Genomic DNA, 23,726 nt, shown 5'->3' with positions numbered 1-23,726 from the left:
GCTCCCAGTGCTCCCAGTGGAAGCTGCGCCGTTTCCATCGGTCCCTGCCCATTCTCGGGGCTGGGAAGGGGATGGGGGGCTCAGAGGGGGCTGAACTCTTCCCGAATTTCCCCTCTGGAGCCAGGCAGGAGCAGCAGGAGGCCGCTGGGTCTCCCAGCCTTGCTGGAGTAAGGAATTCTGTGCAATATCCTTGAGGATGGTGTAAATCCTGTACGTGTTCCGTGTGTGTCCGTGCAGGCCCCAAACCCTCCTGCACAGTAGGAAATCTTAGCTTAAAAAAAACCCCTGGAGCCAATCTGGGTCCTGGTTTGGAGTCTGGGGGGGTTTATTAGGTTGGGAATGGTTGTCCCTGCTCTCGGTCACTCATGGCCATCCTGGTTTTCTGGAGGGTTCACAGCACCCGGCCCAGCACCTATGGGAGGCTGTGTGTCCCTGTGCCCTTCCCATGGCATGGAATCATGGAATCATGGAATTTGGGTTGGAAAAGCCCTGGAACCCCTTGAGTCCAACCATTCCCAGCTCTGCCACTGCCACCACTGCCCGTGTCCCCACTTGCCACATCCACAGGGCTTTAAAATCCCTCCAGGAGTGGGGACTCCACCGTGGTCTTGTAGCTGTTCCTCAACAGCCCAAACTTCCTCCTTCAGGAATTCTCCCTCAGGGATGTATTTTTAGCTTTGCATTCCTCCCAAGGAGGCCAGACCCCATCTGCAATCCCAATATCACGGATTCCTGGAATGGTTAGGTGGGAAGGGACCTCAGAGCCCCTCCAGTGCCAGCCCTGCCATAGCAGGGACACCTCCCACTGTGCCAGGCTGCTCCAGCTCCAATGTCCAGCCTGGCCTTGGGCACTGCCAGGGATCCAGGGACAGCCACAGCTTCTTTTCCAGCATCAGTGACTCCGGGATTCCATGCTCCGTCCCTGTGGCTCTGCTCTCTGCACAGAGCAGGGGGTGGAAGTTGGGGGTCTCCAGCGCTGTGGGACCTGCCCAGCCCCACCTGTGCCCTCCCCAAACCGCTCGAGGCACGAGGGGCCGCGTCCAGGGAGATCCTGCCGGGACACCGGGAGCCATGGGAGAGGTCCCTGCCATGGCAGGGCTGGCACTGGAGGGGCTCTGAAGTCCCTTCCACACAACCATTCCAGGATTCTCTGAGCTGCTGGGAATGTGCAAATCCCGCGGGGGGCTTTGGGCAGCCCCCAGGGAACGGGATGAGGTGGGAGCTCAGGGAGCAGCCTCCAGGGAACGGGATGAGGTGGGAGCTCAGGGAGCAGCCTCCAGGGAACGGGATGAGGTGGGAGCTCAGGGAGCAGCCTCCAGGGAACGGGATGAGGTGGGAGCTCAGGGAGCAGCCCCCAGGGAACGGGATGAGGTGGGAGCTCAGGGAGCAGCCCCCAGGGAACGGGATGAGGTGGGAGCTCAGGGAGCAGCCCCCAGGGAACGGGATGAGGTGGGAGCTCAGGGAGCAGCCCCCAGGGAACGGGATGAGGTGGGAGCTCAGGGAGCAGCCTCCAGGGAACGGGATGAGGTGGGAGCTCAGGGAGCAGCCTCCAGAGAGTCGCCGTGGAAAGCCTGGATCGCCCCGGGGCTCTGCAGGGCGGGGCTCCTGGCCAGCACCTCCCGCCGGAAGTTCTCCCTCATCCAGGCATAGACCAGGCAGTGCAGGAACCCCTGCAGGGACACGCTCAGGGCCTGGGGACACGGGGACACAGGGTCAGGGCTCCTTGTCCCTGCAGGGACAGCCCGGGCAGGGTGGCACAGGACACGGGAGACTTTCCTCTTGGTGTGGCTGATTAAAGCACGTCCCGGGAAGAGCCAAGGAATGAAATTCCAACCCAAAAGCCGTGGGAAGAGCCTGCCCGGGCTGTCCCAGCTCCCACGTGGGATGGGGACAAATGTCCAGCCTGGGAGCCCTGGCAAAGGGGCTTTACTCACTGTGGACACGTAGAGGACAAAGAGCGAGGCAGGACTGATGCTGGTGAAGGAGAGGATGGTGAGGAAGAAGGCTGTGGGTGGGACACAGAGGGACATTCCTTGGTGGGGCACCCCCACTGTGACCCTGCAGGGCTGGGGGGTGCTGGGGACACCCCCACTGTGACCCTGCAGGGCTCGGGGGTGCTGGGGACACCCTCGGTGTGACCCTGCAGGGCTCGGGGGTGCTGGGGACACCCTCGGTGTGACCCTGCAGGGCTCGGGGGGGGCTTTGGGACACCTTCGGTGTGACCCTGCAGGGCTGGGGGGGGGGCTTTGGGACACCCTCGGTGTGATCCTGCAGGGCTCGGGGGGGCTTTGGGACATCCTCGGTGTGACCCTGCGGGGCTCGGGGGTGCTGGGGACACCCTCAGTGTGATCCTGCAGGGCTCGGGGGGGCTTTGGGACACCCTCGGTGTGACCCTGCGGGGCTCGGGGGTGCTGGGGACACCCTCGGTGTGACCCTGCGGGGCTGGGGGGGGCTTTGGGACACCCTCGGTGTGACCCTGCGGGGCTGGGGGGTGCTGGGGACACCCTCGGTGTGACCCTGCGGGGCTCGGGGGTGCTGGGGACACCCTCGGTGTGACCCTGCAGGGCTGGGGGGGGCTTTGGGACACCCTCGGTGTGACCCTGCGGGGCTGGGGGGTGCTGGGGACACCCTCAGTGTGATCCTGCAGGGCTCGGGGGGGCTTTGGGACACCCTCGGTGTGACCCTGCGGGGCTGGGGGGTGCTGGGGACACCCTCGGTGTGACCCTGCGGGGCTGGGGGGGGCTTTGGGACACCCTCGGTGTGACCCTGCGGGGCTGGGGGGTGCTGGGGACACCCTCAGTGTGATCCTGCAGGGCTCGGGGGGGCTTTGGGACACCCTCGGTGTGACCCTGCGGGGCTGGGGGGTGCTGGGGACACCCTCGGTGTGACCCTGCAGGGCTCGGGGGTGCTGGGGACACCCCCACTGTGACCCTGCGGGGCTCGGGGATGCTGGGGACACCCTCGGTGTGATCCTGCAGGGCTCGGGGGGGCTTTGGGACACCCTCGGTGTGATCCTGCAGGGCTCGGGGGTGCTGGGGACACCCTCGGTGTGACCCTGCAGGGCTCGGGGGTGCTGGGGACACCCTCAGTGTGACCCTGCAGGGCTCGGGGGGGGCTTTGGGACACCTTCGGTGTGACCCTGCAGGGCTCGGGGGTGCTTTGGGCCACCCGCCGGCCTTGCCTGGCGTCCAGCAGAGCAGGAAAACCAGCTGGAAGTACAGGGAAGCTTTGCTGACGCTGCGGCCGCTCCGGCCCCCGAAGCCGCCGTCCCTGTCCAGGCTCAGCAGCGGCAGCGCCGCGTTCCCCCGGCACCGGAGCCGCACCCGCCGGTACAGGAGCTGCGGGGGGGGGTCCGGGGGTCAGCGGGGCGCTGGGACTCCTCCAGAACCCCCAGAGCCGGGACCTCACCGAACAGCAGCCGAGCACCAGCAGCAGGTACAGCAGGAAGATGATTTTCTCCTCCAGCCCCGCGTTCTTCCCCCCGCCGGACTGGGAGGCAACGGGAAATGAGCGGGGCCGGGGCCAGCGACCTTCGGAGCCCCCCGCGGCTCCCGGAGCCCCCCGGCCCCGCAGGCGGGCAGCGAGGGAGGGGCAGCGCCCACCTGGGAGCAGATGTCCTGGTTCGGGTGGATCAGGAGGAGGCAGCTGGAAGGACAGAGCGGTGCTGCTGGTCCCAAACCCCCGGCGGTGTCCCGGGGGCCGCAGCGATGCCCCGGGCAGGGGCGGGGCCGGAGGAGCCGTACCTGGAGCAGTAAAGGCTGAAGGTGTCGTTGGAGCCACGGCCGTCCCAGGGCACCACGGGCGCGATGTCGGCGACGGAGGTGCCGCGGGCGATCAGCTGCGCCAGGAGCGTCAGCGCCGGCACCAGCCTTGGGAAGGGATGGATGTGACAGTCCCGGGACATCCTGGCACGGCCGGGGCGCTCCGAGCGGGGCGGGCCGGCGGCGGGCACCTACCAGGCCAGGATGTAGGGAATTGCCTGCCAGGCGCGCTCCAGGCAGCGGCTCCGCTCCTGCGGGACAAGCGCCGTGAGCCGGGGCCGGAGGGGCGGCCGTAGCCGGGGGGACGAGGGGAACCCCGAATTCCCGGGTAAAGGGGCTGCCCTGGATCGCCCCGCTGCTCCCTTGTCCTGACAGGGCCGTGTGTTGCCCGGGCGGGGCACGGACCTGCAGCACTGCCGGGGGTCGGGCTCGCCCCCCGAGGACGGCGCGGTGCGACTCGAACGCGTAAACAACGACCATGAGGAACGAGACGGCGTAGGAGGTCTGGGAGAGGAGAGGAGAGGGGATCCTGCTGCGTCCAGCGCCGCAAGGGCACCTTCTACCTTCCCTCTGCACTCCGACATCCTCCTGTCCCCCTGTCCCCTCCCCTCATCGTGCCCCGCACCCTGACACCCACCGGCCCCCGCAGACCTGTCCCGGTGCCCACCCCGCGGAGGGGACCCCAGGACACTCCAGCCGCAGACAGGTCCCAGCTGTCCCCAGCAGTGTCCCCTTACCGTGGTCAGCATCCGCCCGTAGGGACAGGCGGCGTAGGCGGGCACGGAGAGCGGGGCCGGCAGCAGCGGGATGGTTCCCGTGCCCAGCAGCGCCGTGGCAGCCAGGAAATCTGCCAGGGCCAGGAGGAACAGGGGCCGCAGCTGGGGACAGGGCACCGCGTTAGCTCTGCTGGCAGCAGCCCCGGGAGCTCCCACGGCCCTTCCCAGGCTGGGCCCGGAGCTAATGCCGGGTGTTGGGCATCCTGCACCTCCTGCCCCTTCCCGGTGCTTTAAACCCGGTGCTGGCCCGGCTTTGCCTCGGGCTTAGCTGGGGCCAGACGCAGCTCTGTGTCCCTGGGAGCCGGTGACCCTCACCTGGATATGGCAGCACTGCCAGGAACCAGTGACACTCACCTGGTGTGGCGTCATTGCTTCTGCCAGGAGCCGGTGGCACTCACCTGGATGTGGCAGCAGCGCCGGTGGCACTCACCTGGATGTGGCAGCAGCGCCCCTGCCAGGAGGTGACAGCGAGGACGGATCCGCTGCCCAGGAGGCTGGAAGGGACGGGGAGGGTGGTGAATGCCCCGGCAGAGCCGCTGCCACCCCCAGGGGCCAGCGCAGGGCGAGGGACCGGGGACAGGACCCACCTGAGCAGCGCTGCCGGGAGGGTGACGCCCGTCAGCGCCAGGACCTGCGGGAGGCACGGAGGGAGCGGGGCTCGGCCGGCCCGGAGCGGGGCCACCCCGAGCCCCGGCCCCCCCCCGGCAGCGGGGATGTGGGACCCTCGGCACGGCCGGACTCTCTCCCTCGGCCATCCCTCCCGAAGCCGTGCCCAGGAACCCCAGCAAAGGCGTTTCCCGTCGCTGCTGCGGGGAAAGGAGGGGCCAGGGCCGGTTCCTCAGCAGCCCCTCGGCGGCGGCTGCATTGTGGGGGGGTTTCCCTGCTTCTTCTTCCCGAGTTTCCTGCTGGGATCTCCTCCTCAGCTTCCGTCGTCCGGGGCTGGAGCCGCGGCCGAGGAATCGGAGCGGCCGCCGGAGCCGGGTGGATCCCGGGCCCGGGAGTGAGCCGGGAACAGCGGGGCAGGAGCCTGGGAAGAGCCGCACCGGGCCCAGCGAAAGCTCTCCCGGCTATCACCCCTTCTCTGCTGGTGGCCGCGGCCACCTTGGGCCGGCCCCCAAAGCGCTGCCCCAAATCCCCCGTGGGGGGAGCCCCTCGGGCAGGATTTGTTGGAATGGGAATGCAGCGCTCAGCCGAGCCTCTCCCGGCTCTCCAGAGGGTTTCCCGCACGCCTTTACCTGGATATCCGACAGAGCCGGGGGCCGTTCCTGTGCTTTGGCCATGGCCGGCGGTGGGAGCCCGGAGCCTTCCCGGCTCTTCCCGGGATGGATGGAAGCAGCTCCCGCTGCCGCTGCTGCCCCACACCCGTCTGTGGGACACGGCCACGGCGCAGCCGGAGGAACCTGCCCGGCCGGGGCAGCAGGAGCTTCCCAAAGGAGCAGCCGGCTCGGTGCCAGCCCCGGGAGCAGGGCGGGGTCAGCCCCCGGCGCGGGAGAGCCCAAATGAGCGCTCGGATGCCCCTGGGCACACTGGGAATGAGGGAACAGCACCGGGAGAGCAGCCGAGAGCTCCCCGTCCTACAGGAGAGTTCCAGAGAGGCCCCAGAGCTGCTCCAGGGCTGGAGCCCCTCTGCTCTGGCGCCAGGCTGGGAGAGCTGGGAATGTTCCCCTGGAGAAGGGAAGGCTCCAGGGAGAGCTGAGAGCCCCTTGCAGGGCCTAAAGGGGCTCCAGGAGAGCTGCAGAGGGACTGGGGACAAGGCATGGAGGGACAGGAGCCAGGGAATGGCTTCCCAGTGCCAGAGGGCAGGGCTGGATGGGAGATTGGGAATTGGGAATTGCTGGCTGGGAGGGTGGGCAGGCCCTGGCACAGGGTGCCCAGAGCAGCTGGGGCTGCCCCTGGATCCCTGGCAGTGGCCAAGGCCAGGCTGGACATTGGGGCTGGAGCAGCCTGGCACAGTGGGAGGTGTCCCTGCCATGGCAGGGCTGGCACTGGAGGGGCTCTGAGGTCCCTTCCCACCCAGCCATCCCCGGGATTCTCAGTGCCAGACTCCTCTGCATCCACTCAGGTGCCAAACCAGGACTGAAGGTGCAGGAATGAACCATTCCCATTCTCACAATCCCAGCAACCTCAGGAAATGACGGGATTTCATAATTTTGTGATAATTTTAAACCCAAGGATGTTCTACTACCCAGCAAAAGTCCCCAAGCAATGCCCGGCCCCACCCCAAGAACCACCAGAGTCCCCTCAAACAGGAATTTTACCTTTATTTCAGGGATATTGGCTGAAGGGAGAGAGGGAAGAGGGAGGGAGGAATGTGGGGGAGGGTCTGAGGGGAGGAGGGAGGAGGAGGGAGAGCAGAGGAAGGAAGGGCACCGGGAGCTGCAGGAGGGTGGCAGTGACAGGGAGCTGGGCACTCCTGGGGACGCTCCCCCGCAGCTGCTTCCTCATCTTCCTCTGCCAGGGACAGACGGAGGGCACAGGGATGGATCCGTGTCCTCCCGGCTGGATCCTCTCCCAGGATCCCACACTGATTCCCTGCTCCCAGCTGGCCCCACGCGGGTCCCCAGCACCCCTGGGATCCATTCCCGTCCACTCCATCCTGCAGGAGTAGAGGGAGAACAGGGATCCATCCCCCCAGCCTGAGCAGCGAGGCCGCAGCAGGAGGAGGCTCCACCTCCCTCTGGAGTTGTGGGAATGGCTCCAGGGAAAGAGTTGGAGCCATCCCTGTCATTCCCAAGGCACCACTTGATTCAGCCTTTCCAAACTGGGCGCAGGCACTGGGCTGAGCCAGCACTTTTATCCTTAAGGAGTGTTTCAAACATTCCTGGGACAAACTCTCCCATTCCCACCCAGTTCCCTCCATCAGGGCAGCACCCGGATCCTGCTGCTCCCAGTGGGAACATCCCTGGATGGAGCCCCAGGAAGGGCTCGGCTGTGTCCCCCTCCCAGCAGGGACAGGCTCTGCCCGGGACACGTTTTCCCTGAGGACTTTTTTGAGGAGAAATTGGCACCAAGGGCTGCACTGGCCAGAGGGGAATCCAGGGAATTTGGCTGCTCACAGGACCAGGACAGCCAAGGAGGAAAGGAGGGAAGTCGCAGGTCCCTGTCCTTGTCCCTGTCCCGGGATCCTTCCCAAGGCTCCCCGGGCAGTGCAGCACCGGGAGCTGCTCCCAAACCTGCTCTTAACTGGGCTCCTGGGGTGTTAATCCAGACCTATCCCTGTATCTGGGCTGGGGAAGCTGAGCTTTAGCAGCTGGGATTTAATTCCAAGCACGGGAATTGTGCCTGTGCAGGGGAGGAGGCTCTGGGGGACCCAGGGGAGCAGAGCTGGGAAGAGCCAAATCCAGGGCTGCCAGTGAAACATCCCAGGGCATTCCAGGATGTCCTGGCTTCCTTCTGTCACCAATTCCCAAGAAATCAGGGAAGAACCTCAAGGTTCCTGAGCCCTGGCCAGGCTGTCACTGTCACAGGGTCACTGACAGAGCTGTCACCTCCTGTCCCTCGCTGCTGCTCCCACCTCAGCAGGAGCAGCCCCTTCCTTCCCAAATCAGCACCACAGAGCAGCCAAACTTCCCTGGAGCCCCCAAAAACCAGAGGCTGGGCAGCCATTTCAGCCTTTCCTCTGCCTCCTGCTCCCAGCCAGGGTCAGGCAGCTCAGATTCCTGCTCGGCAGCGCCTCGGGGTGGGAATCACCCACAGGGAGATCCTTTCTCCTTCCTGGAATCCCTGATAACCCCAGAGAGGATCCCTGGGAAGGAAGGAGAGCCTGAGCCCCTGCATGAGCCTGGAGCTGCATCCACTGGTTCAATCTGGCTCTGGAAAAGACCGTTAGAAAATGCCCAAGAATTCCTGCACTGAGCCCCATCTCCCTGAGCCTTCCATGGCCTGGTGCTATTTTAGCTCCACCTAAAGTGCTTCCCACCTTTGCTTTCATCTCCTGAGTCACCAGCCTGGCTGGAGCTTAAAGATCCAAGTGAAATCCCCTCAATCCCACGCCTGATAGGCAGGGATTGTTTTTAAATCACCTTTAAAAAAGCTCAGCATCTTCAATTACGTGGTTTTCAGATCAAGTCCCAACTCGGAGCAAATTCCCACCGCAGAGGCTTTGGGGCTGGAAAAGTTGGCACGATCCCACTGCAAATTAGTGCTAAAAACACCAACTGGAGCCCAGATCCTGGAGAGCTCCGGGCGTGGCCGGGACGAGGTTTTGGTCAGTCCTCGTGAACAAGTTCTTAAGGAAAAGGGAATCAAATCCAGCCCTCATCTCTTCCCGTGGAGCCACCAGGAGCCGTGGGCCGAGCTTTTGGCGATGCTCAGCTTCTCCTCGGGGCTGAAGTGCAGGATGGCCAGGATGGCCGTGAGCGTCTGCTGCCGGCCCCGCGCGTCCGGCAGCGTCAGGAACCGGTACACCACGTTCTTCAGGTACTCCAGGTTGGCTCCTTCCCTGCTCTTGTCCCGGCAATTCTTCTGGATCTCGGCCCGCAGCGCCGCCACCTCCTCGCGGTGCTTGTCCTCCTCGGCCAGGGCCCTGCCCTGGAGCTGGTGCAGCTGCATCTCCAGCTGGTGCTTGTGCTTCCGCAGCGCCGCGATCTCCACCTCCTTGCGCGCCAGCTGCTCCGCGTACAGGAAGAAGGTGGGCTCGGAGCCGGAGCACAGCTGGAGCGCCTGCGGGAGGATCTCCGAGGAGTCCTGGCTGGGAACGTCCCCGGGGGCGCCATCCCGGGAGCCCTTGGGGCCGTGGGGCAGCGTGAGGGCGCGGAGCTGCTCCAGCTCCCGGTCCTTCTCGGCCAGCACGGCCAGCGCCCGGTCCCGCTGCTTGTGCATCTCCTCCTCCAGGCGCAGCGCCCGCTCCCGGAACTCCAGCTGGCACCGCTCCAGCTCCTGCCGGTGGAGCTGCTGCAGCTGGGACAGCTCCTGCTTCTTGGCCTCCAGCTCCTGCTGGTGCTGCTTCTCCACGTCGTCCGCGGCCAGCTGCAGCAGCACGTGCTTGTCCCGGAGCTCCGCCAGCTGCTCCCGCGCCTCCTCCAGCTCCTTGGCCAGGCCGACGTCCTTGCCGGCCTTGCTCTTGAGCACCTGCTGCGCCCTCACCTTGTAGCGCTCAAACTCCTCCTTGAGCTGCCTCAGCTCCTGCTGGCAGTGCCCGCCCGGGGCCTTGTCCCCGTTCCCATCCCCGGTGCCCGGGGGCACCTCCGGCTCCTGCGGCTCCTCCGCGTCCGGCCCCGCCGGGCCCTTGGCGGCCGCCACCTGCAGGAGCTTCCGCAGCTTCTCCATCTTCTCCTTGAGCACGGTCACGTCCAGCGTGGCCTCCTCCACGGCGACCTCGCCCAGCGAGCGGCTGGAGGCGGCGATGGCCAAGGTCTTGTTCTCCAGGTCCAGCTGCACGATGCGGTCCTTGAGCCTCTGGATGGTGCCCTGGTCCCTCTGCTTGGCCTTCTCGTAGGTGCCCAGCAGCTCGGACACCTGGGACACCTGGGCCTCCAGCTCGGCCACGCGCTGCTCCTCGCGCTGCGAGCGCTGCCGCAGCTGCTCCTCGGCCTGGGCCGTCTGCAGGGACACAGCGGGACACACCTGGGGTCACACAGGGTCCCTGCTCTGCTCCAAACCAACAAGGGGCCTTCCCCACCCCGGGAATCCTGCCTGAGACACCTCCCTGTCCTGGCTTTTTGGGGATTTGTGTGTTTGGAATCATGGAATGGGTTGGGGTAGGATGGGACCTCAGAGCCCCTCCAGTGCCAGCCCTGCCATGGCAGGGACACCTCCCACTGTGCCAGGCTGCTCCAGCCCCAATGTCCAGCCTGGCCTTGGCCACTGCCAGGGATCCAGGGGCAGCCACAGCTGCTCTGGGCACCCTGTGGCGTTTATTTCAAGCCCCCTGGAATCTGGGGGACTGGGAAGGGGGATTTGTCTTACTCCAGCCCCACTCCCTGGCTGCATCCCACAGAGAGCTGCTCCCCAGGATTGTCATCCCATCAGTCCAAGCCAGAATGCTCTGGACTCTGAGAGACTGGGAGAGGGAATCTGGCTCCTCCAGCCCCAAACCCTGCCCCAATCCCTGGATTCACCCCATTCCCAGCCAGGAATCACCTTCTTCATCTCCTGCACCAGCTGCAGCTGGAAGTGGTTCTTGAGGCCGGCCATCTCCTCCTGCAGCTCCTGGATCCGGGGGTCCGGCTTCCCATTCTCCTCCCGCACCCCCTGCAGCTCCCGCCTGAGCTCCTCCAGCTCCTGGCTCAGCTGCCGGACGTGCTGCTCGTAGCCCTGGGCGCGCTCGGCCGCGCCGGCGCTGCCGGCCAGCGCTTCCCGGGACTCCTGCAGCTCCCGCTCGGCGTCGCGGCGCGATTCCCGCTCGGAGCGCAGCAGCTCCTGCAGCTCGCGCAGCATCAGCCCGTGGTCGCCCTGCTCGCGCTCCCGCTCGTGCTGCTGCGTGATCAGCCGGGCCCGGGTCTCGGCCAGCTGCTCCTGCAGCCGCCGCAGCTCCGTGTCCTGCCTGTCCGCCTCCTCCCGCGCCCGCCCGGCCGCCTCCTCCAGCTCCTGCTTCATCTGCCGCCGCTCCGCCTGGTACGACGCCTCCATGCGGGATTTCTCCTGCGTGACGGTGGCCAGGGCGCTGGTCAGCGTGGCCAGCTGGGCCTTCAGCTGCAGCAGCCGCCGCTCGGACTCGCCGCCGGCACAGAGGTCCCCGCTCTCGGAGCCGCTCGGATCCTCTGGTTTCTGGCAAGAGGGAGCCGCGGGTTTGTCCTCCTCAGGCGCCACATCCCCCCTGGAGCTGGTCACGCTGGCCGTGCTGGTCAGGCTGGCTGCAGTGTCCGTGCTGGCGGCCGTCCCCGCGCTGTCCTCGCTGTGCTCCGAGCTCCGGTCGTCCGGCGAGTCCCCAGCTCCGGCTGGTGGCACCGCGAGGTCCCCCTCGTGGGACACGGAGAGCACCTTCAGGCTGGCTTCCAGCGCTTCCTTCTCCTTCAGGAGGCTCTTGTAGGCACGGACGACGTCCTTGAGCCGCGCCTGGAAGCGCAGGAGCTGCTGCTTCTGCGTCTCGATGGTCTCCAGCAGCTCCTTCCGGCTGGGGCCGCCCCCGAAGTTCATCCCGAACTTCTCCATGGCCGGGGGATCTGCGGGGAAAGCGGGACAAGGAGAAAAGGCGCCTTTGGGATGGGCAGGAGCGTCGTCCTGGGCCCATCCGGATACCGAATGGGCAGCAAGCACCACCCTGACCACCCCCTGCCCAGGACCCCCATGCTGACCCCCTGGAGACCCCCATCCTGACCCCGCCGGGACCCCCACCCTAACCGCCCCAGACACCTCCCGGACGTCCCTGACACCTCCATCGTCACCTCCTCAGGACCACCCTGACCCCGACCCCTGCGCACCCCTCGGGCCCCAAATCCCGACCCCCCGGTGCCCCCTCACCCCCGGCCGGTTCCGCCGCGCCGCCACTTCCGCCGGAAGCCGCGGGCGGGGGCGGGGCAAAGGGAGCGTTGCCGTGCGGGGGCGGGGCACGCACCATATAAGGGAATGATGGGCGTGGCTAGAGAGCGGGGCGGGGTTTTGCCCTTGGGGGCGTGGTCTCGGTGCCCGATGTGGGCGTGGCCGTGTGTTGGGGCGTGGTCTGACGTGTGGGGGCGTGGCCTGAGCCCGAAGGGGCGGGTGCGTCCCGAGGGGGCGTGGCCAAGGGGCGGGGGCGTGGCCAAGGGGCGGGGGCGTGGCCAAGGGGCGGGGGCGTCTGGGCGGGGACGGGGCTTGGCCTTCGGCTCGGCTCGGCTCGGCTCGGCTCGGCTCGGCTCGGCTCGGCTCGGCTCGGCTCGGCTCGGCTCGGCTCGGCTCGGTCGGCTCGGCTCGGCGCCGGTCCCCTGTCCCTCCCTGTGTCCCCTCGAGTGCCCCGTGTCCCCCCGTGTCCCCTCGTGTCCCTTTGTTTTCTCCCCGTGTCCCGTCCCGCGTCTTATGTGTCCTCGTGTCCCTCCATGTCTCCCCCGTGCTCCCCCACCTCCCCCGTGTCCCCCCGTGTCCCTCCGCATTCCCCCCACGTTTCCCCCGTCTCCCCCTGTCTCCCCCACCTCCCCGTGTCCCCTCCGTGTCCCTCCGTGTCCCCCCCGTCCCTCCGCGTTGCCCCGGCTCCCCGTGTCTCCCCGGCTCCCCGTGTCCCCTCCGTGTCCCCTCCGTGTCCCCCATGTCCCCCCCGCGCCGTCGGTGTCCCTCCGTGCCTCCCCGTCTCTCCTCCATCCCCTCGTGTCCCCCACCCCGACCCCGTGCCCCCTCCGTGCCCCCTCGAGGGGGTCTCAGTGCCAGCCTGCAGCGGGGGTCGTTTGCTCCTCGGGGCGGGTGGGGCAGAGCCCCGGGCAGGGAGGTGACACCGAGCAGTGTCACAGCCCGGGGACAGGGGAGAGGGACGAACAGTGTCGTGGCCCCTCCCGTGCTGTCTCCTCCCGGCCCCTGCAGCCCCTCTCCGAGGGTGTCCCCTCCGGGAAGGGCCTGGAGGAGCATCCCAGTGCTCCAAACCCTCCGGATGACGATGGGGCGGAGCTGGAGAGCCCTCGGGTCTGCCCGAGACACCCCTGGCAGGGCCACCTCAGCCGGGCCTTGTCCCAGCTGTCCCCTGTGGGAGCGACCCGGGGCTGCTCCTGGTGTGACCGGAATCCTCCAGAAGCTCCGGGATCCATAAAACCCCCAACAGCGCCATTTTGGTGTCAGCGAGTCCGGCACCGCTTTGTCCTTGGCCCGGGGCAAGGCCAGCAAAATTCCAGCCACCACAGAGACCCCAGGACAAGGCTTCATCACCTGTTTGTGCATCCTGAGCCAGCAAAGGAATGAATGTTCATTGGTTCTAAATTACATAAATCTCTTTCATTAATTAGCTTTCTGTCCTCCACTGGTTATTGAATTCTTCCACACCTCCCACTGTGCCAGGCTGCTCCAGCCCCAATGTCCAGCCTGGCCTTGGCCACTGCCAGGGATCCAGGGGCAGCCCCAGCTGCTCTGGGCACCCTGTGCCAGGGCCTGCCCACCCTCCCAGCCAGCAATTCCCAATTCCCAATCTCCCATCCAGCCCTGCCCTCTGGCACTGGGAAGCCATTCCCTGGCTCCTGGCCCTCCAGCCCTTGGCCCCAGTCCCTCTGCAGCTCTCCTGGAGCCCCTTTAGGCCCTGCAAGGGGCTCTCAGCTCTCCCTGGACCCTTCTCCTCTCCAGGTGAGCACCCCCAGCTCTCCCAGCCTGGCTCCAGAGCAGAGGGGCTCCAGCCCTGGAGCAGCTCCGGGGCCTCTCTGGACTCTCTCCAGCAGCTCCAGGTCCTGCTGCTGTGTCCCCAGGGCTGGGGCAGCTCTGCAGGTGGGGTCTCACCTGAGGGGGCACAAGGGCAGGATCCCCCCTCCCCTGCTGCCCACTGGGATCAGCCCAGTACTGGGGGGTTCTGGGCTGGGCCAGGTCCAGCTCTCACCCCCCAGCACCCCCAAATCCTTCTCCCAGGGCTGCTCCAGCTGCTCATCCCAGCCCAATGCCAGGAGAGTCTCACCCTCGTGTTGGCGCTGCCCCCCAGACCATTCCACGTCTCTCTGACTCCGAGCTGCCCCTCCCCGCCGTGCCCCGCCCGTGGAACCGGCCCCTCTGTGACATCAGCCCGGCCCGGTGGCACCGCGGGGCCCTGGGGCTGCAGGTGCCACCTCTGCTCCGGCTCTGCCGCCTGCTGCGCTGGCACCGATGGCTCTGCTGGGGCTGCTCGTCCTGCTGGGCCTGGCCGGGCCCGCGGGGGACACCTGGGACACCTGCAGGTGAGCGGCCCCCGGGGCTGGGAGGGGGCTCGGGGACACTCGGGGCTTCCCTGGCACCGCCTGGGGACAGATGAGCCCCTCGGGGCTCCCTGGCCCTGCTGTGCCCGGGGATGGCTTTGTGCTTCCAGAGGCACCTGCGGCCTCCGGCCCATGGCGTCCGACCACAGCTCTGCTGCCGGCACGTCCCGTGCTGAGGGTGGCACCAGTGTCCAGCCAGGGGCCTGGCCTGGCATCGTCAGCATCCAGGCCACCTGGGAGAACGGCACGTGGCACATGTGTTCAGGTGTCCTCCTCAGCTCCCAGTGGGTCCTCACAGTTGCACACTGCTTTGCCAGGAGCGGGTAAGGAGGAGCAGGGACAGAGATGTCCCCCGAGCACGGGCAGGTGGCCAGGTCACAGCACCACATGCTACTTCTATCCTGGCTCTTTCCTCTCTGCTTCTCTCTCTGCCTTGGGAAGCAGAAGGCCAGGAAATGCTGGGCTGCTGCAGCCTGTGGCTCTGCTCCCTGTCACCCCTCTCTCCATCTGCTCTCCAGGGGCGTCTCCACGTGGGAGGTGGTGATTGGGACCACAGACCTGACTCAGCTGGGCCCCGAGTCCAAGGTGCGCCACATCCAGAGGCTCCTGGTGCACCAGCACTACGTGGCTGCCACGGCGAGGAACGACATCGCCCTGCTGGAGCTGGACCAGCCCGTGGAGTGCAGCGACTACATCCAGCTGGGCTGTGTGCCCGACGCCTCGCTCAGGGTCTCGGAGCTGAAGTCCTGCTACATCGCCGGCTGGGATTTTGCCAGTGGTGGGTTCCCAAACAAGATGTGTGCGCCCAGGGTGAGCTGGGCACCCTGGGGACATGGACTGGGCACCCCAGGGACATGGGCTGGCCACAGACAGGGTCCGGCTGCAGGACATCAGCGGGGCCGGGGCTCGGAGCAGCCCGGGCTGGGGGAAAGAGTCCTCGCCCAAGACGGGGCATGGAACAGGATGAGCTGTAAGGTTCCTTCCCACCCGAACAATTCCGTGACTCTGTGAAGCCTCTGGAGAGATGGGTCTGGCCCCTCCCCCAGAGCCGACAGCAGGGACACAGCTGGACACTGTCGCTCCATGGAGAAGGGGCAAAGCCAGTCCCAGAGAAGGGGCAGAGCCAGGCCCGGGGTAGGGATTCACCCCAGGCAGGGGAGAGGATGGGTACCGAGCTGCTGGGGGCTCATTCCCCTCTGTGCCCACAGCTCAGGGATCGGGCATGGTGCTGCAGGAGGCCAAGGTCCATCTCATGGACACGGAGCTCTGCAACAGCAGCCGCTGGTACGCAGGGACCGTTCATCTTGACAACCTGTGTGCAGGGTACCCCCAGGGCAGCATCGACACCTGCCAGGTAGGAGCCCCCAAACACAGCCCAGCCTGTCCTGTGTCCACCCCACCCTTCCCCGCCCACAGGTCCGTGTCCCGGGGCTGCCCTTCCCTTCCCCATCTGCAGGTCTCTGTCCTATGTCCCCTTGTCCCCAAGGCCTGGTCCTGCCCACAAAGTCCATCCAGTGCCCCCAGCAGACCCAAAGTGAGGATGTGACCCTGGAACGTTTGTCCTCCGCACATCTGGGACCAATGTGCAGAGATGGGAGAGCCTCCAAGCTGCTCCCAGCCAAGGGTCTGGAGGCTCCGGCCCCTGAGCAGAGCCTTCCCGTGCCGGGAATGCGGACCTGACAGGGGCTGGGAGAGAGAAGCCAGCCCTGGTGCTGGCAGCAGCCCCCCACAGCCCCTGAGCCCCCTCTCCTGCCGCAGGGGGACAGCGGGGGTCCCCTCATCTGCAAGGACAACGAAGCCGACTACTTCTGGCTCGTGGGAATGAGCAGCTGGGGCAGAGGCTGTGAGAGAGCCAGGCACCCTGGGATCTACACCTCCACTCAGCACTTCTACAACTGGATCCTGCTCCAGACGGGCCTGAGCCCAGCAGAAAGAGCCGGTCCAGCACCAAAGCCGAGCTGCACCCCAACTCCTGAGCCAGAGGTCACCTTGACTTCTGTGGAGACGCCAATGCCAGAGCCAGCACCAGAGCCAGTGCTGGAACCAGTGCCAGAGCCGGTGCCGGAGCCGGTGCCAGAGCCAGTGCTGGAGCCGGTGCCAGAGCCGGTGCCGGAGCCGGTGCCAGAGCCAGTGCCGGAGCCGGTGCCAGAGCCAGTGCTGGAGCCGGTGCCAGAGCCGGTGCCGGAGCCAGTGCCAGAGCCGGTGCCGGTGCCAGAGCCGGTGCCGGTGCCAGAGCTGATACCGGAGCTGACGCCAGAACCGGAGCTGGTGCCAGAGCCAACGCCAGAACCGGAGCCAGTAACAGAGCCGATGCCAGAGCTGGTGCCAGAGACGACACCTGAGCTGGCGCCGGAGCCGGTGCCGGTGCCAGAGCCAGAGTCGGTGCCCGAGCTGGAGCCAGAGGTGGTGCCCGAGCTGGCACCGAAGCCAGACATCCCCCCGGTGCCCGGGCAGGAGCCGACGCCAACACGAGAACCAGACAGGCTTCTGCTCATCCCGGTCCCGTACCGGAGCCTGGTGAAATTCTGTGACCTGCTCGGGGACTTCCTGCAGTTTCTGAAGGACCGGCTGGGCTGACCAGGAGGACGAGCAGCTCCAGCTCCGGCCGCCGAGGCCCCGGGCCGTTCCCTGCCGGAATCGCGGGGCCAAAGGCAGCCCCCGCGCCCGGGGCCGCGCTGTCCTGCCCCGCCCTCCCCTGCGCCCAGCCCGGTGCCGGAGCTCCGTTTGTGTTCAAATAACGCTGCTCGCGTTCCCGTGAACCGCGGCCTCAGCGCAGTGCAGCCTCCGGGGCACGGCGAGCCGGGAGGGAAAGCGAGCGGGGTCGGCCCCGGTTTGGGAGGAGACGAGGGCGGAGCCGGGAAGGAGTGGGAGAAGCGATTTAATAACGGAGCGGAACGGGAACGGGAGCAGCTCGAGCTGGGAGGCCCCGAGTGCCGAGGGACGCGGAGGTGTCGGAGGTGCCCACCCGGAGCTGCTGCTGCCGCCCAGGAGTGTCCCCTCTGTCCCCAGGCCCTGCCTCTGAGCTGCCGGGACCCCCCATGCCACTGCCCCCGCTGTGCCCTCGGCCCCGGCAGCGCTGGAGCTGCAGCCCCGGCTCTGCTCCCACCCTGGGCCCAGCCGGAATCCCTGGGTCCGGGACGCTCCCTCTTCTCCAAAGAGCTCTTCTGGCTCTGGAGAAGGTGGTGGAGCGTGGTCCCTGCTGGAGCGAGTCAGGGATCCTGGATTCCATGATCCACCAGTGTCTGGGGGTGGTTTGGGCACACCTGCCGGAGGCTGGCCCGGCCATGCTGGCCCGGCTGCCACCGAAGCCCCCCCTTCACGGCTATCCTCAGTTCCCTCTCGGGGCGCTGTCGGAGCCCCCCCCCCCCCCCATCCTGCCGGGGCCCCTCGGGGCCAGGGACGCCCCGGGCCGTGGAGGCAGGCGGGGGGGGCTCTGCGGGGCCGGCTCGGGGCGGCGGCGCCGCGGGATCAGCGGGACTCCGGGCCCCAGGCTGGCAGCGGGGTGAGCCCGGGGGGCAGCAAGGCGAAGGGTGGGCTCTCCAGGGGCTGCCAGAGCGCTGGACCTGCGGGATGGACAAGGGGCTCAGGCATCGCCCCCGGCCCTGCGCGGGGGACACCCAGGGGACGCCCACCCCCAGCAGCCGCACGGTCAAAGGAAGGGTCTCGATCCCGCAGCCGCCGGGAGCAGCTCCCACCCTGCCCGTGCCGGGGCCCGGCCCTCGTACCGCAGCAAGCGTCGTCCCAGGCGCAGGGGCCGGAGGCGCAGAGGTGCAGCGGGGCCGGGGGGCGCGGGTGGGCGGCCAGGCCGTGGCCGTGGCCGTGGAGGGGCTGCGCCGAGCCCGCGGGGGTGTCCGGGAGGGGCTGGGGGGGACCAGAGAGTGCGGTGTCACCGGGCATCCCTGGGGGTGCTCCGCGACCAGGTCACCCCAGAGGGAACCGGCAGAGGGCCGGGACGCTCCAGACAGGGCTCCGCGACGGGAGCGCGGGCTCCAGAGGGTGCTGGGGCTTGCTGGGGTGTCCCCGGCACCCCGGGCCGGGCCATGTCCTACCTGTGCGGCGGCTGCGGCGGTGGCACCGAAAGCGGGCGGGATCCAGTCGCACCAGGAGCCTGCGTGGGCACAGGTGGGGACAATGTCCTGGCCCCGGCACCGCGCGGCCCCAGCCCTGATTCCCCGGGGGGGCGCAGGGAGCGGCCGTGTCCCTTCCCCAGCTCCCAGCAGGGCTCTGGGAAACAGCCCCACTTGTCCCAGCGCCAAATTTCAGCCGCGCTCCCTCCCAGGCACCCCTGGGCCCCACCCCCGCCTCGGGCGGCAGGTCCCACCTCCCGTCCCCTCGGTCCCCGGGCTGTCACCTGCCCCGCCAGCCTCCAGCTGCTGCTTGTTCTCCCGTCGCCACTTGGCTCTGCGGTTCGAGAACCACACCTGGGGAGGGGGCGGGAGATGAGGCTGCTGCCCCCCGCCCATCCCACGGCACCCGGGCCCGGGAGCGCCCCGGCCCCCTGGCACGGCTCTGAGCCCCGGGACACGGGCTCGTCACACCCCGGGAGCGAACGGGGACACGGGTGCGACACGGGAAGAGAAAGGGGCTTGATCCCAGACACGGACTTGGGCACGGACACGGGCATGGGCAGAGGAAAGGGTTTGATCCTGGCCATGGACACGGGCATGGACATGGACATGGGCATGGGCAAAGGAAGGGTTTTGATCCCAAACATGGACACTGACAGGGGCAAAGGAAGGGGTTCCATCCCGGGAATGGGCACAGACATGGGCACAGGAGGGGTTTGATCCTGGGCAGGGACCTGGGCAGGGGAAGGGGTTTGATCCTGCATCCTCCCCACCTCACTGGGCCGGGAACACACGCCAGGCTCCAGGGATGTCCCCGGCACAGGGCACGGGACCCTCGTGGCTGCTTTCGTGCGTGTTTTGCTGTGCTGCGGGGCGCCCGTGGGCGGGCAGCGCTGCCCTGGCACGGGGGATCCGCTGCTGGCACTGCCTGGCCACCCAGAGGCCGGCAGTGGTCTGGGGTTGGAGGGGCAGGGGCACAGGGATGTGGGTCTGGAGCTGCTGGGAGGAAGGTGTGAGGCGTGTGTGCCATGGAATGTGCCATGGAGTGCGCCATGGAGTGTGCCAGGGCCCATGCCAGGTGTGCCAGGGCCTGTGCCTCGGCTCTGCAGCACTAAGCCCTGTGGCAGCACCCAGCAATGTCCCCAAGGGCCCTGAGCTGGCCCCGTGGCGGGGCCGAGCGGGGGGGAGCCGGGACCGGGAGCTGTGGCCGTGCTGGGACGGGGAGAGCAGAGGCTGGGGCGGGATCGGAGCTGTGGCCGTGCGGGGACAGACACAGCTCTGCAGCCCCGGCGTGTGCGGCCCGTGACAGAGGTGACAGAAGTGACAGAGGTGACAGAGGTGACAGAGGTGACACAGCCTCTCCAGGGCTCTGCAGCCCCGGCGTGTGCGGCCCGTGACAGAGGTGACAGAAGTGATAGAGGTGACAGAGGTGACAGAGGTGACAGAGGTGACACAGCCTCTCCAGGGCTCTGCAGCCCCGGCGTGTGCGGCCCGTGACAGAGGTGACAGAGGTGACAGAGGTGACACAGCCTCTCCAGGGCTCTGCAGCCCCGGCGTGTGCAGCCCGTGACAGAGGTGACAGAGGTGACAGAGGTGACACAGCCTCTCCAGGGCTCTGCAGCCCCGGCGTGTGCGGCCTGTGACAGAGGTGACAGAAGTGACAGAGGTGACAGAGGTGACAGAGGTGACACAGCCTCTCCAGGGCTCTGCAGCCCCGGCGTGTGCGGCCCGTGACAGAGGTGACAGCGCAGGGACGCCGCCGCGGGCAGCCTGAGGGTGCCACTGCCCCAACCCCGACGTGAGACCTGCCCCGCTCCTGCCATTCCCGGCATCAGCGAGAAGGGACCCCCGAGCCGGGGACAAACCCAGCCCTGGGGAGTCACTCCCACCACCCGGAGCCTGTCCCCACCCCTGCGACCGCCAGCAGTGGTGACACGGTTTGGAGACGTCCCCGAAGGCCGCGGAGGGATCCCTGTGCCCCCGGAGCTGGCGGCCCGGATCCCAGCGCCCTGTCCGGGCTGCTCTGGTCACCAGGATGTGCCCGCGCTCCCCATCGGAGCCTGGCGGGTCCCCTCTTACCCTGATGGTGGTGTCCGGGAGCTGGGTGGCCACGGCCAGTCTCTCCCGGGTGGCCGTGTCCGGGTACTGTCCCCTCCGGAACTCTGCAGGGCGGATCGGGGTGAGATGAGTCGGGTCGGGGCAGCCAGCCCCGGCAGCTGGGCAGGAGGTGCCAGGACGTGTGTCTGCAGCCAGACCCCGGTGCCAGCGAACTGGGGTGCTCTGGGGTGGTTTGGGGTGCTCTGGGGTGGTTTGGGGTGGTCTGGGGTGGTTTGGGGCACCGCGGCGATGGCCGGGCCACGCCCAGGGGCACAAGCCCGTCCCGAAAGCGGCAATTCCCTGCCTTGGGAGCAGCCCCGCTCCATCCCGCGGGAAGCGCACCTTTCTCCAGAGCCTCCGCCTGCGGCCTGGAGAACACGGTCCTGTTCCTGTTCCCGTTCCCGTTCCTGGGCCGGGGGCTCGGCGGGAGCCACCGGCCGGGAGCGGAGCCCTGCGGAGGCTGCTGGGTGCCCGGGGCCACGGGGGGCTGCGGCACGGGGGGCGCGGCCGGAGGGGACACTGCGGGGACAGAGGGGCTGAAGGGGGAGGCGGACCCGGTGCTGGGGGCTCCCCGAAGGGGCCGGGAAGGGTCAGGAGGGGTCCGGGCTTTGGGGGCAGCCCGGCAAGGCTCACCCCGTTGCTGCGGGTCCCGGGGCTCGGCCGCCAGCCGGAGGTCGCTGGGCAGGGTCCTGAGCACGCGGTTGATGGAGGAGACCTGGGCAGGGGAGAGGGGATGTGCCCGGGAGGGGGACGGGACCCCCGGGCTGGGAGCGCGGGGGCTGCGGCGGGACAGGAATGGAGGCGGATGTCCCGGAGCTGTCTCTGGCACGCTCTCCGGAGCCGGGGATTCTCCGCCCCGGGGCCGTGCCCGTCCGCTCCCTGTTTGTGATCCAGGACCCCGGAATTGCGGGGACTGACAGAATTTAGCGGGAGGCGATTGGTACGGCGGGGGACTGGCAGGGCGGGTCTGTCCTTGGCGAGCACAGCTCTCCCTGCCGAGCAGGGACACTTGTCACGGAGCCACCGCGGTGTCCCGAGGTGGCGGCCGGGCTCGGGGGTGGCCTTCGGGGCTCTGCTTTCGCTGGGAAGGAGCGATTTGCTTTCCCCTTCCCTCCCGCTCCAGCTCCGCGTCTCACCAAGCACCGAGTCCTTCCCGGTGGATTCTTCCCATTCCCGAGTCTTTCCCACGGACCCGAATCCTTCATGGCACTGAGCCCTTCCCTGTGCGTCCTTCCCATCGCCCCGAGTACTTCCCTGCACTTCCTTCCCACGGCCCCAAACTCCCCCCTGTGCGTCCTTCCCATCACCCCGAGCCTCTGCCGGGACATCCTTCCCGTTCCCAACCGCTTCCAAACGCCCCGAGCCCTTCCCTGCGCATCCTTCCCACTGTCCCGAGCCCCTCCCATCACCCCGAGCCCCTCCCTGCGCATCCTTCCCACCTCCCCCCACCCTCTAGCCCCCGGCCGTGGGGTCGGAACCCCCTGCCCTGCCTGGCCCTGGGAATTCCCGCAGCCCCGGGATCCTCCGGCAGGACTCACGCTGGGGATGCCGCTGCCGGCACAGATTCCCTCGGCGTGCAGCTGCCGGCGGATCTCCCAGGCGAAGAGCCCGGGCTGCTCCAGCTTCAGCCGCGCGATCCTGGCCACCACGGCGGGGGTGGCCATGCGGGGCTTGCTGCCCCCCACAGCCTTGGGCCCCACGGCCCCCGTCCGGTAGTAGCGGCCCAGGATTTTGCTGACGCAGCCGTTGGACACCTGCGGACAAAACCTCAGCGGGGAGAGGATTTGGGAAGGGAAGGAGACCCCCCAGCCCCCTCCAGGCGCACCTTGAGGCTGCGGGAGATGTCGGAGCTGCGGGCGCCGCTCGCCGCCAGCGCGATGATTCTCTGCCTCTTGCACGTGGGGAGGGGGCGGCCGTTCAGGAAGAGCCCCCCGAGCTGGTTCACCCCGCTGGGCCCTGGGGAAGGGGACAGGGCTGGGGGGGAGCGGGGCTGCCCGTCCTGCCCTCCCCGGCTTCCCTGGAGAGCACCGGGGATGAGGCCAGGACCGGTGGTGCTGGAGGGGTTGGAGGGGCCAGGGGGGCTTGGAGGGGCGTGGGGCTCGGTGCTGGGGGGGTGCAAGCAGCCAATGGGGGCACCGGCCCCAGGAATCTGGAAAAACAGCCCGTGGAAGAGCACGGGGAGAATTTGGGGAGGGCAGCTGAGCAGGGGGGTGCCAGACTGGGGGGTGACAGGCTGGGGGGTGACAGGCTGGGGGGTGCCAGGCTGGGGGGTGACAGGCTGGGGAGTGCCAGGCTGGGGGGTGCCAGACTGGGGGGTGACAGGCTGGGGGGTGACAGGCTGGGGGGTGCCAGGCTGGGGGGTGACAGGCTGGGGAGTGCCAGGCTGGGGGGTGACAGGCTGGGGGGTGACAGGCTGGGAAGGGCCAGGCTGGGTGGTGCCAGGCTGGGGGGTGCCAGGCTGGGGGGTGCCAGGCTGGGGAGGGCCAGGCTGGGGAGGGCCAGGCTGGGGAGTGCCAGGCTGGGGGGTGCCAGGCTGGGGGGTGCCAGGCTGGGGGGTGCCAGGCTGGGGAGTGCCAGGCTGGGGGGTGACAGGCTGGGGGGTGCCAGGCTGGGGAGTGCCAGGCTGGGAAGGGCCAGACTGGGGGGTGACAGGCTGGGGGGTGCCAGGCTGGGGGGTGACAGGCTGGATGTCACCGGGGGCCCGGAGGACCCTGCGGAGCCGCGGGTGCATCAGCGGCTGGGTGCATGTGCTTGTGCAGAGCAGGGAAGGGTGACACGGCACATCCCCGATTCCCGCCAGGAACACCGGGACCCTGCGTCCCTCACCTCGGTGTTGCATCGTGGAGAGGCTTCACGAGGTGCGGGTGCCTGGGAATTCCCAGTGGGACACGGTGGATGCTGCAGGGCCGGATAAATCAGCGCTGGGGTCCAGGGCTCAGCCACGACCCTGCTGCGAGGAGAAGGGACGAGGGCAGGAATCTTGGAGCAGAGGATGGAGACACTTGAGAGCAACTTGGGAAGTCCTTGTGCTCCAGGCACAGCGGATAAAGACCCGGAAAAGAGCTCACAGGGCTCTGGAGAGGCTCGGGAGACACCAGGAATGCTTCCTGGAGCCGGCCTGGCTGAGCCGTGTCTGAGCCGCGTCCCAGCGCCTGCAGAGCTCCCCTGGACACCCTTCGGGGGACGGAGGGGTCCCCACGCCCACCCCACCCCAGCTGAGTGCCGCGATCCACAGGGAATGGAGGGTTCCCCCAT

The 23,726-nt window shown here is 68.0% G+C and overlaps 3 protein-coding genes across 3 annotated transcripts; 1 reads left to right on the top strand and 2 right to left on the bottom strand.

The window, feature by feature from the left end:
- Positions 1–6,792: 6,792 nt before the first annotated feature.
- GCC1 (GRIP and coiled-coil domain containing 1) lies at positions 6,793–11,968 on the bottom strand. The gene is made up of 3 exons (XM_069033443.1): positions 11,939–11,968; positions 10,619–11,640; positions 6,793–10,078 (listed from the first exon to the last, which is right to left on the bottom strand). The coding sequence occupies exons 2-3, from the start codon at positions 11,627–11,629 to the stop codon at positions 8,795–8,797; spliced, it is 2,295 nt and encodes a 764-aa protein (XP_068889544.1). The 5' UTR covers positions 11,630–11,640; positions 11,939–11,968; the 3' UTR covers positions 6,793–8,794.
- Positions 11,969–14,144: 2,176 nt separating this feature from the next.
- Positions 14,145–16,884, top strand: LOC138104447 (acrosin-like). The gene is made up of 5 exons (XM_069003749.1): positions 14,145–14,289; positions 14,418–14,630; positions 14,826–15,085; positions 15,516–15,661; positions 16,066–16,884. The coding sequence occupies exons 1-5, from the start codon at positions 14,219–14,221 to the stop codon at positions 16,882–16,884; spliced, it is 1,509 nt and encodes a 502-aa protein (XP_068859850.1). The 5' UTR covers positions 14,145–14,218.
- An 891-nt stretch (positions 16,885–17,775) lies between these two features.
- Positions 17,776–23,310, bottom strand: PAX4 (paired box 4). The gene is made up of 10 exons (XM_069003748.1): positions 23,298–23,310; positions 22,297–22,427; positions 22,010–22,225; positions 21,105–21,186; positions 20,814–20,990; positions 20,454–20,536; positions 18,629–18,728; positions 18,357–18,415; positions 18,033–18,168; positions 17,776–17,870 (listed from the first exon to the last, which is right to left on the bottom strand). The coding sequence occupies exons 1-10, from the start codon at positions 23,308–23,310 to the stop codon at positions 17,776–17,778; spliced, it is 1,092 nt and encodes a 363-aa protein (XP_068859849.1).
- Between the last annotated feature and the right edge of the window lie 416 nt (positions 23,311–23,726).

This window comes from Aphelocoma coerulescens, chromosome 1A, assembly GCF_041296385.1.
Source record: "Aphelocoma coerulescens isolate FSJ_1873_10779 chromosome 1A, UR_Acoe_1.0, whole genome shotgun sequence".
NCBI lineage: Eukaryota > Metazoa > Chordata > Aves > Passeriformes > Corvidae > Aphelocoma > Aphelocoma coerulescens.
Note: the sequence above shows the minus strand (reverse complement) of the source record. Positions and strands in the feature narration are given on the sequence as shown.

Bases quoted from the DNA above. Each gene is read 5' to 3' on its own strand.
- GCC1 (XM_069033443.1), bottom strand. From the start codon at position 11,629: ATGGAGAAGTTCGGGATGAACTTCGGGGGCGGCCCCAGCCGGAAGGAG. The intron at 10,079-10,618 runs GTGATTCCTGGC...GTGTCCCTGCAG, and splicing joins TGGTGCAGGAGATGAAGAAG to ACGGCCCAGGCCGAGGAGCA.
- LOC138104447 (XM_069003749.1), top strand. From the start codon at position 14,219: ATGGCTCTGCTGGGGCTGCTCGTCCTGCTGGGCCTGGCCGGGCCCGCG. The intron at 14,290-14,417 runs GTGAGCGGCCCC...TTGTGCTTCCAG, and splicing joins GACACCTGGGACACCTGCAG to AGGCACCTGCGGCCTCCGGC. The intron at 14,631-14,825 runs GTAAGGAGGAGC...TCTGCTCTCCAG, and splicing joins CACTGCTTTGCCAGGAGCGG to GGGCGTCTCCACGTGGGAGG.
- PAX4 (XM_069003748.1), bottom strand. The intron at 21,187-22,009 runs GTGAGTCCTGCC...TCCCCTGCCCAG, and splicing joins CCGGCAGCGGCATCCCCAGC to GTCTCCTCCATCAACCGCGT. The intron at 18,169-18,356 runs GTAGGACATGGC...GGTCCCCCCCAG, and splicing joins CCGCCGCAGCCGCCGCACAG to CCCCTCCCGGACACCCCCGC.